Below are 11156 nucleotides of genomic sequence, written 5' to 3'. Positions count from 1 at the left end.
TCTCCAAATAGTGGTGATCCTAACTGACCTAAAACAGGGAATTTTTACTAGGATTAAATGTCAGAAATTGTGAAAAACTGAGTTGAAATGTATTTGGCTAAGGTGTATGTAAACTTCCGACTTCAACTGTATACACATAATACAGTACAATATCACAGCTATATGACTACAAAACTATTATAGAATTTTATAATCATGGACTTTTGTTATATGAATGCTAATATAAATAATACAATGTTGTTGACATGACATATGACAGAGAAGGTGCATATATAAGTAAATATAAGTTTTAAAAAATATATACAAAATAAAGTCAGTCGATGTAGTCATTGTAACAAGAACACTTTTTTCAGAAACATTCATGAAAATTAAATACATTCGAAAGCGTCTTTCTTATCACTGAAATGGGCCCAAATCCGCCCCCTTGTCTTTGGTTTTGGGGTGGCACTGGTTACCACAGAATTCAAGTGGCAGTTACATTTGCCAAGACCCACCCCACAGTTTCTGATAACAATTGCTGGAACAGCATTGGAGAAACAAAGTTTGATTTTTTTTCCTGCTGTGGCTACATACAATTTTGATATAAATTCATGATACAGTATGTACCCATTGATTCTGGAATATAACTTATAAATGCCTCATGAGCTTTGAACAACTATCTTCAGAATCCAAAATATAAGCTTGTTTTACTCAAATGTTTGTAAACAAAATAAATGTAAACAAACACTATATAGCCTCAAAACATGGTTAAAACAACACTGAGTACACCAAACAGGAACCCCCTCCCCTGTCCTCAGAACAGCCTCAATTTGTTGGGGCATGGTCTCTACAAGGTGTCAAGCGTTCCAGAGATGCTGGCCCATGTCGACACCAATGCTTCCTACAGTTGTGTCAAGTTGGCCGGATGTCTCTTGGGTGGTGGACCATTCTTGATACACACGGGAAACTGTTGAGCATGAAAAACCCAGCAGCGTTGCAGTTGTTGACACACTGAAACCGGTGCACCTGGCACCTACAATCACACCCCGTTGAAAGACACTTCAATCAACGGCACACTTACACAATCCATGTCTCAATTTTCCTTCTTTAACGTGGCTCCTCCCATTCATGTACACTACTTGAAGTGGATTTAACAAGTGACATTGATAAAGAGATCATAGCTTTCACCTGATTAGTCTATGTCATGGAAAGAGCAGGTGTTCTTAATGTTTTGTATACTCAGTGTATAATGTGGATCATCGATGGTCAGTGCTTGCCATCCATAGCTCTGTCTATACATTTGAGTGGTTAGATTTATCAAGCCCCATCCCTCATCTTTTTACCAAAACAGGGGTGCTTTGTTATTGTTTCAACTGCTGATTGCTGTTTTAACTAGGTCAGGGTTTACTGTAGGTTACATTACTACAGTCCAGTTCAATGTACAGTACTCTGAGGCTATGCAGTAGACTTCTGTGCAGGGATTGGCAACTCCAGTCCTCGAGGGCCTGATTGGTGTCACACATTTTCTCCATCCCTTGCAAACACAGCTGATTAATCAAATTGCATTCTAAATTGAAGATCATGATTAGGTGATTATTGGAGTAAGGTGTTTTAGCTGGGGCAAAACTGTGGCACCAATCAGGCCCGGAGTTGCCCACCCCTGCGAAAGCCATCCAAGCCTGTTATAATGTTAAGGTGAGTATCAGTGGAGGCTGTTGAGGGGAGGACAGCTCCTAATAATGGCTGGAATGGAGCTTTTGCAGTATTTAATACCATTCCACTGATTCTGATTCAACTATTACCACGATCCGGTCCTCCCCAATTCAGGTGCCACCAACCTCATGTGGTGTGTATACTACCCACCTCACAGCCTATACAGTGGCAAGAACAAGTATGTGAACCCTTTGGAATTACTGGGATTTCTGAATAAATTGGTCATCAAATTTGATCTGATCATCTAAGTCACAACAATAGAAAATATAGTGTGCTAATAACACACAAATGATTGTATTTTTATTGTCTATATTGAATACATAATTTAAACATTCACTGTGTAGGTTGGAAAAAGTATGTGAACCCTTAGGCTAATGACTTCTCCAAAAGCTAATTGGAGTCAGGAGTCAGCTAACCTGAGTCCAATCAATGAGACAAGATTGGAGATGTTGGTTAGAGCTGCCTTGCCCTATAAAAAACACTCACAAATTTTGAGTTTGCTATTCACAAGAAGCATTGTCTGATGTGAACCTTGCCTTGAACAAACGAGATCTCAGAAGACCTAAGATTAAGAACTGTTGACTTGCATAAAGCTGGAAAGGGTTACAAAATGATCTCTAAAAGCCTTGCTGTTCATCAGTCCACGGAAAGACAAATTGTCTATAAATGGAGTAAGTGTTGCTACTCTTCCTAGGAGTGGCCATCCTGCAAAGATGATTGCAAGAGCACAGTGCAGAATGCGCAATGAGGTTAAGAAGAATCCTAGAGTGTCAGCTAAAGACTTACAGAAATCTCTGGAACATGCTAACAGCTCTGTTGACGAGTCTACAATACGTAAAACACTAAACAAGAATGGCGTTCATGGGAGGACACCACGGAAGAAGCCACTGCTGTCCATTGCTGCGACGTCTGAAGTTTGCAGAAGTGCACCTGGATGTTCTACAGCGCTACTGGAAAAATATTCTGTGGACAGATGAAACTACAGTTGAGTTGTTTGGAAGGAACACACAACACTATGTGTCGGGAGAAAAAAGGCCCAGCGCACCAACATAAGAAACTCATCCCAACCCTAAAGTATGGTGGATGGGAGCATCATGGTTTGTGGCTGCTTTGCTGCCTCAGGGCCTGGAAAGCTTGCTATCATCGGCAGAAAAATTTATTCCCAACTTTATCAAGACATTTTGCAGGAGAATGTTAGGCTATCTGTCCACCAACTGAAGCTCAACAGAAGTTGGATGATGCAACAGGACAACAACCCAAAACACAGTAGATCAACAACAGAAGAAAATACACCTTCTGGAGTGGCCCAGTCAGTCTCCTGACGTCAACCTGATTTGAGATGCTGTGGCATGACTTCAAGAAAGTGGTTTACACCAGACATCCTAAGAATATTGCTTAACTGAAACAGTTTTGTAAAGAGGTCCAAAATTCCTCCAGACTGTTGTGCAGGTCTGATCCGCAACTACAGAAAACATTTGGTTGAGGTTTTTGCTGCCAAAGGAGGGTCAACCAGTTATTAAATCCAAGGGTTCACATACTTTTTCTTGCCACTGTACATGTCAGTAGTATAAACACCTGTACAGTTGATTACTGCTATTTGGGTTGTTAATCAGATTCATCCCACCATTCTTGATTTTCTTTTTCCCCTTCTTACATTTTAATTGTCTAACATTTGTCTGCATTGTTAGGTGCTAGAAACGTAAGTATTTCGCTGCACCCGCTGAACTGTGTTTGCGACCAAACCATATAACATACTGCAACACCTTCACCCCCCCCCCCGAAGCCTTTGGAGAGCTAACACTGGATTTCCACTTTGGTAAATCACAAACAAATACATATGCATGGAATTTAATTCAGATATGTCATCTTATAGATACTTACCCAACTCCAACAATAATTAACCAAACTATAGTATATTACATGTTAAATAACATAAGATAAAACAAATGAAAGTACTTTTGAAATGCCATAGTTACACTTAACATGGAAGTAAATAGGTGCTCCCTTTGTTAAAACAAATGCAAAGTAAACTAAATTCTCAGTTTTCAGGAACGTTAAAGATTTCTCATGTTAAAAATATTGACACACTTTAACGTAACATTGGGTAAAGTTTAAGACGAGAATATAATACAACTTACAATACATACATGTTAAAAATGGACCCTTATTCCCATTGGTAAAATCTGGTTGGCTCAGCGCAAAGCTTTAGCAAAGCCACACATGCTCTGTCATAAACCTGTGCTCGATGTCATAAATCACAGTACACTTTTCTGTGTTATTGTGCTGTCTGCCTAGCAAAACCATTGATCCAGGGTTATGTTCTTCAGTTTAGATAAGTCCTGGTGTGTGTGCCTCTCACTGATGCTATTCCAACAACACAACCCACAGGTGTATCCCTCAGTAAGGTGTATCCCTCAGGAAGGTGTATCCCTCAGGAAGGTGTATCCCTCAGTAAGGTGTATCCCTCAGTAAGGTGTATCCCTCAGTAAGGTGTATCCCCCAGTAAGGTGTCTCCCTCAGTAAGGTGTATCCCCCAGTAAGGTGTCTCCCTCAGTAAGGTGTATCCCTCAGTAAGGTGTATCCCTCAGTAAGGTGTATCCCCCAGTAAGGTGTCTCCCTCAGTAAGGTGTATCCCTCAGTAAGATGTATCCCTCAGTAAGATGTCTCCCTCAGTAAGATGTCTCCCTCAGTAAGGTGTCTCCCTCAGTAAGGTGTATCCCTCAGTAAGCTGTCTCCCCCAGTAAGGTGTCTCCCTCAGTAAGGTGTATCCCTCAGTAAGGTGTATCCCTCAGTAAGGTGTATCCCTCAGTAAGCTGTATCCCTCAGTAAGGTGTCTCCCTCAGTAAGGTGTCTCCCTCAGTAAGGTGTATCCCCCAGTAAGGTGTATCCCCCAGTAAGGTGTATCCCTCAGTAAGGTGTATCCCCCAGTAAGGTGTCTCCCTCAGTAATGTGTCTCCCTCAGTAAGGTGTCTCCCTCAGTAAGGTGTCTCCCTCAGTAAGGTGTCTCCCTCAGTAAGGTGTCTCCCTCAGTAAGGTGTATCCCCCAGTAAGCTGTATCCCTCAGTAAGGTGTATCCCTCAGTAAGGTGTCTCCCTCAGTAAGGTGTATCCCTCAGTAAGGTGTATCCCTCAGTAAGGTGTATCCCTCAGTAAGGTGTCTCCCTCAGTAAGGTGTCTCCCTCAGTAAGGTGTCTCCCCCAGTCTCCCCCAGTCTCCCTCAGTAAGCGCTTGCATAAAAAATTCTGATGACAAAGTGTTTGTGTAAGATATCTGCTCTCCTCAACCCTACAGCTCCCCTCTCCCTACGGCTCCCATATCCCTTCTCTCACCCTTTCACATTCCCTCACCCTTCCTTTCCCCTCCCTCATACTTTCTGTCATCCACCCTATGAGAGTGGATGTTGGAAACATGCAGATCAGTCTAAGCAAGTTTAGGGCACCGTTCTGCATGGCTCGCTAATTTTCTATATAGTGAAATACTTTGACCAGGACATGTAGGGCTCTGGTCCAAAATAGTGCACTATATAGTCAATAGGGTGCCATTTGGGTCAAAGCCTAGGTATCTAGGCAATCCAACCCAATCCATTGAACCCAGCTGATCCTATTCAGTTTGCCTTGAGTGAAATGAAGAGGATTTAATCCAACATGGCATCCAGCTGGTCAGCGAGGTCACCAAACATGTTGCCGATGTCATCCAGAATATTCCCTGCTGCTTTCACTGTGCCGCTGCCACTGGAATAGAGAGAGGAGAGTGTTAATACAGAGTGTGTGTGTATATATGTGTCTGTCGCATGTGTTTGTGTCTTACCCGTCAGTGTCGTCCTGAGCCAGTTTCCTCTCTACATCTTTCAGCGCTTCCTCGAGTGACGTGCTGGTCTCATCCAGCCTCCTCTGAACCAGTACCTCCGAGCAGGCCTTACCAGCCTGGGCCTTTACTGCTCGCCCTGCCTGGCCTGGAGGCCCTAAGGTGCGGTAGGATGAAACGGGGGCTGCCTGGGCTGGGGAAGTGAAAACCACACTCTGGACCACATTGAGAGTCACACCAGGGGAACGGGCTGTAGGGGCTGACGTTATGGATGTGCTGCGCTGGGGAAGTCTAGAGACAGTAGCAGGCGTATGGTGATTTACTGGCTTGGATGTTATTGTTTTCTGTGGACTGGCTGGTTTGGCTGCTGTTACTAGTTTCTGTGGATTGATCGGTATAGAGTTGGTTGTGCGTGTATTTTGTGGGCTGGCTGGTATATGGATAGTTGCCCGTGTCTGTTGACTGGCTGGTCTTGATGAAGTTTTGTTGATTGTGTGTATTTGTTGATTGGCTGGTATAGGAGTGGTTATATGGTTGTGTGTGCTACCTAATTTGGACGTTGGTGCTGTCTTCTGTTGACTGCCTGGTTTAGATGTAGTTGTGTGTATCTGTTGACTGCCTGGTTTAGATGTAGTTGTGTGTATCTGTTGACCAGCTGGTTTGAGGGGAGTGCTGGTTGGTTTGGAGGACAGAGGTGGTTTCTGGCATTTCCCTGTCGATCCTACTCTCTGTAAACTGCGCTCTGACCTCACACCTGCTTCCTCCTGACTCTTTATGTCTCTGTTTGGGTGTGTGTGGAAGCCGTTGGACCGGCTGTGTGTGTGCGGCTGTGTGTGTGCGTCATCTTCGCTGGGGGTGAAGATCTCGTCCAGTGTGTGTGTGTCCCGGTCTTTGGGCTGACGCCGCCGTTTGACCGTGTCCGACTCTTTGAGGTTGAACTCTGGGATCTCCAGGGACTTTGGGGGCTGCATCTTTGGGTCTTCTAGAGAAGCCTGGGGTTGGATTTCAGGCTCTGCCCGGCAACCTGCTCCCAACCTGGGCCGCTGTTTGATGGTGAGGTTGCCCTCCTCCGCGAAAGGGAGGTTCTCACTGGAGCTCCTCTGAAGTGACGTAGAGCTTTCCAATACTGAACCACTCTTCCTCCCTCTCTCGCCCTCCTCTTCTGGGATTCTCTCTATCCCTCCATCTCTATCCCTCCGCTCGCTCCCCATCCTCCTCAGGCCTTCCAGCCCCAGAGCGGGTACAGGTTTGTGGGAGGCGAGGGTGGAGGTGCGTGGGGAGGGTAATTCTACCCCCTTAGAGAGACTGCCCCTGGGCCCGGACCCCTGTAGCCTGGCTGCAATGCTCCTCACACTGCCTGCACTCTCAGTCTCCACCCCTGGCACCTCCACTGACACTACTGCTGCTCCTCCTGATTCGTTGGCCTGGCTGCCACTCACCGAGCTCAACCTCTTAGGTGGTGGTGGGGGCGGGCCTTTGCGGCGAGAGCGCACAGCGAATGTGTGGCTCCGGCTGATGTGGCGTTGGACGGCGGAGGATTGGCGGCCTGGTTTGCGTCCTAGTGTGGCGTACGAGGGTATGGTCACCGGGGGAACGGATTCTTGCGCCGATAACTCGTCGTCTTCCGGTTCTCCATCTGACAGAGAATAGTGTGTCAGACTCTGGGTGCGTTTCTTAGGGCCCTTAAGGGCCTCTGTGTTGAGGCCTATTCCTGGGAGGGGGACAGCTCCAGCATGGGGCTTGGTTAGACCACGCTGGCCCAGATCGGGACATCCTCCCTGGGTGTGGAGGTAACTGAAGGTCCTCTGTGTGGGGGAGGCCTGGGGAGAGAAGGAGGGGCGATGGGGGTGGGCAGGGGACTGGCAGGGTTTGGGTTTACTGGGCACGGGCACGGCTGGGTAGGCGAAGCGGGGCATCTTGCTGGGGGTGAGAGGAGGGGTGATGGGGGTGATGGGTAGTTTAGTGGGGGGCTGGTGCAGCTGGTCTGACCACAACTCTGTGGGTCTCTGCCTGTCTCTCTCTGGACTCCCTCCTCCCCCCTGTCTCGACCATCTTCCTCCCACTCCCCCCAGGCTCTCGTCCGAGCGACTGTACACTCCAGCCGATGCAAGAGTGTGTTGGTGAAGCTCTTGGGAACATCCCGAAAAATTCCCAGAATTCCCAGATCCGCGGGAACGCGTTCCAATGCTCTCCTGGCTGAGCGACATCGGCGACACCACACCCCTCACCACACCTCTCACACACATCCCAAACCCCCCTATCCCCACCCCTCCTCCTCTTGCCCTGCCCATCATGGCGTTTTGTAGCTCTGTGCTCAGCTCGCTGTCCTGAAAGGAAAGGAGGGGTGTCCTGGGAGTGTGGGGGGATGGGGGGCAGCAGTCGGCAGGGGGCTCAGGGGGCTCGATAGCCACCAGCTCCAGAGCCGCGAGGGGTTTACTACACCGTAGCGTGCCGGAGCCATTGGCATGGTGACGGGAACGATGCAGGTCGCATAAACGCTTCACGGCTAACATCAGCTTCTTCTGATGACCTGGGAGAGAGAGAGAGAGAGAGAGAGAGAGAGAGAGAGACAAAAATAAATTCAACACAAATTGTAGAAAAAGAACTATGAAAAATGATGATGATAAAAAGTGGTTAAAAGGGTTGATCATTGGTTGTCGACACCAAGGCTGTTATATTGGTGAGGGGGAATGTGTCCAAGAGCTCTCACACACCTTTCTGACAGACAGATGACCTTGCTTAGTGTCAGTGCATCTGTGCATCTGCAGTGTGTGTCCCCATGCGTGTGAAAATCCCTTACCCAGTTTAGTGATTCCTATCTCTGATAAGTCTTCCCATGTGATATCCTTGATGATGCTGATGGTGTCATAACCGTTCTCACACAGTCTTTTCTGGTACTGAGGGAGACCAATCGCACTCAACCACTCTGACAGCTCAGACTGACAGAGAGAATGAGAGAGAGGTGGAGAGGAAACAAAGAAACAGCATTTATTCAATAGAGTGAGAGTGAGAGAGTGAGACAGAGAGAGAGTGAGACAGAGAGAGAAAGACAGAGGGACAGAGGGTGTGCTTCCTGTCCAATGGTTGTACGACAAAACACAGTTACTGCTGATTGTAAAGGTGTACATGAAACACAAAGAACTAATTATTATTAATGACATAGAGAGAGAGATGTGCAGTCTATCAAAGGCTTGTTGTTATCAGCCATAACTGTGTACAGAGTGCAAAGGTCACGTGAATGTCTCTTACAGGGATGTAGTCAGGTAGCCATTCTGGGATGTTTAGGTTGCCTATCTCCATGGAGATCTTCTTACGGTGGCCTGGCTTGGTCACACCGATAGCGGTCAGGTCCTGGAGAGACACACACCAAGTTAGAAAGCCCCACGACTAGGCTGTCAATGACTACAGAACACATTCATCCATGCTCGTTAATTATGTTGACCTAAAAAGAGGAAAATGTGTGAATGGGGTAATACAATCCAGCGTCTGACCTCTGGGGTCATCCTACTGATAGTAGGCACATCGTATCCTGTTGTAAGGAAGTTAGCAGTGTAGCTCTCCAGCTGGAACTCACACAGCCATTGGTAGATGGCCTCAGAGTCCTATAGACAGAGAACAGAAGGTTATCACACATGCACAACCAAACCACATGAGGTTGGTGGCACCTTAATTGGGGAGGACGGGCTCTTAGTATTGGCTGGAACGGAATAAATGTATTGGTAATTGCACTCATCAAATCAAATGGTTTCCATATGTTTGATACCATTCCATACCACTCCTCTCAGCAGCCTCATGTGACACATGCACACATAGACGAACGTACACACACACAGACACACACACACACACACACACACACACACACCATATTCAACTCACCCTGCCCTCCAGGAGCTGATCTGGACGCATGAAGCCACCCTGCTCCCCTGACCGAGTACCACCGCTGACCTGATGACGCGGACCACCTGGGAAAGAGAGAGATAGGGAAAGATTCCAAAATCAATGCACAGAGGTCCCAGATCAGTTGGTAGAGCATGGCAACCCCTGGATAGTGGGTTTGATACCTGGGACCACCCATAGGTAAAAAATTTATGCACGCATTACTTTGTCCCTTTGGATAAAAGTGTCTGCTAAAATGGCATATACATTGAGTACATCAAACATTAGGAACGCCTTCCTAATATTGAGTTACACCCCCTTTTGCCATCAGAACAGCCTCACGTTGTCTGAATGGCACACATACACAATCCATGTCTCAATTGTCTCAAGGCTTAAAAATCCTTCTTTAAACTGCCTCCTCCCTTTCATCTGCACTGATTGAAGTGGATTTAACAAGTGACATCAATAAGGGATCCTAGCTTTCACCTGGATTCACCTGGTCAGTCTATGTCCAGGAAAAAGCAGGTGTTCTTAATGTTTTGTACACTCAGCGGTGTATCACTAACAGCAAGCTGAATGAAGGACCGAGGTAAAGCTGTATTATCTTGTAGATCTGTAGGGTCAGTCAACAGATTACTGCAGCTCACTGAAGAATGCATCTTCTCTGTCGCTCTCTCTTTCACCTGGGGCAATGGTTTTGATCCCAACCTCTCTCCTCCCTCCCTCCCTCCCTCCCTTCCCTCTCTCCTTCATTCCAAACATGTCTGGGCCCCATCCCCCCTTTCCCCCTCCAGAGGTGAAGAAAGCACCTGAGTGAGAGGTATTTGGCCCATGTGTTTGTGTCTGTACGCACCTCATCAACCCCTACATCCAAAACACACGCATGCTTCTACTCACAAGGCTGACAAAAACAGAGACAGAGAGAGAGGGCAACAGTGAGAGAGAGAGAGACAGAAAAAGCTGGAAACAGGGAGAGCTAGAATACAGGGCATACATTCAGCACACACAGCTTGTATGGACATATCAATACCATAGGTATACACTGTATCTGGAAACTAGGCCTAAGCTGAGTAGTGTAGCAGTGAAGTGGAACACAGAAATCACACTGAGTACAGTGTACCACACCTTTATCGGTTTATAAGAATGCTGCCTGAACAGCCCCCCCCCCTCATGTATCACATCTACCGGTTCTGAAAACAGAACATGACACTTGAATGAAAGGACTACAGTGCAGGACTGACTGAATAGGACCCTGTCTGTGCCAGTCTTACACACACACACACAGACATGACCATACCCACACTAAAAATGTTGCTGTAAACTTACATCAATGTTACACAGTTAGCTACTGGAATTATATATTACAGTACTGCAAAGAGCAATGCATTGTGGGGCTCAATGGCACAACAATAGTGCTGATCAGAAATGTGTATCCTAATTATCCAGCACTGTCTCACTACAAAAACCCGGAGTAAAAACATATTCACCGCAGAACAGCAGGGGAAAAAATGCCCAGGTGAAGAAGTAAACAAACAAAACACACTTTAGTAAAAAAAACTCTATGGGTCCATACTTAAGAACATTAGAAACCTTTAAAATGTGCATCTAACAATTAAAATTCTCGACGTAGTTGCACGTGATAAAACGCTACATAGTTGTTCCCATTACATAACCGGTCACTGGCTCATGCTATTCTTTTTGCCGTCAATTTGAATCCCCGGTGAGATATAGCTTTATCATTTGAAATTTAGAATTACATTTATTTTCATAGTTTGTTGATAA

The 11156-nt window shown here is 46.3% G+C and overlaps 1 protein-coding gene across 4 annotated transcripts in view; it reads right to left on the bottom strand.

Moving 5' to 3' along the window:
* Positions 1–271: 271 nt before the first annotated feature.
* The window catches only part of LOC109899913 (caskin-2), an 80087-nt gene continuing 69202 nt past the window's right edge, over positions 272–11156 (bottom strand). For all 4 annotated transcript variants that reach the window (XM_031835420.1, XM_020495543.2, XM_031835422.1 and 1 more), the window contains 6 exons: positions 9375–9460; positions 8987–9097; positions 8745–8846; positions 8296–8434; positions 5499–8025; positions 272–5422 (listed from right to left, as the gene is read on the bottom strand). In XM_031835420.1, coding sequence (XP_031691280.1) covers positions 5326–5422; positions 5499–8025; positions 8296–8434; positions 8745–8846; positions 8987–9097; positions 9375–9460 — 3062 coding nt within the window. In that variant the 3' untranslated portion in view covers positions 272–5325. The remainder of the gene's footprint in view (positions 5423–5498; positions 8026–8295; positions 8435–8744; positions 8847–8986; positions 9098–9374; positions 9461–11156) is intronic.

The sequence above is a fragment of the Oncorhynchus kisutch genome, linkage group LG11 (assembly GCF_002021735.2).
Source record: "Oncorhynchus kisutch isolate 150728-3 linkage group LG11, Okis_V2, whole genome shotgun sequence".
In the NCBI taxonomy this organism is placed as follows: Eukaryota; Metazoa; Chordata; class Actinopteri; order Salmoniformes; family Salmonidae; genus Oncorhynchus; species Oncorhynchus kisutch.
The sequence above is the reverse complement of the archived record's forward strand: the minus strand, read 5'-3'. Positions and strand labels throughout refer to the sequence as shown.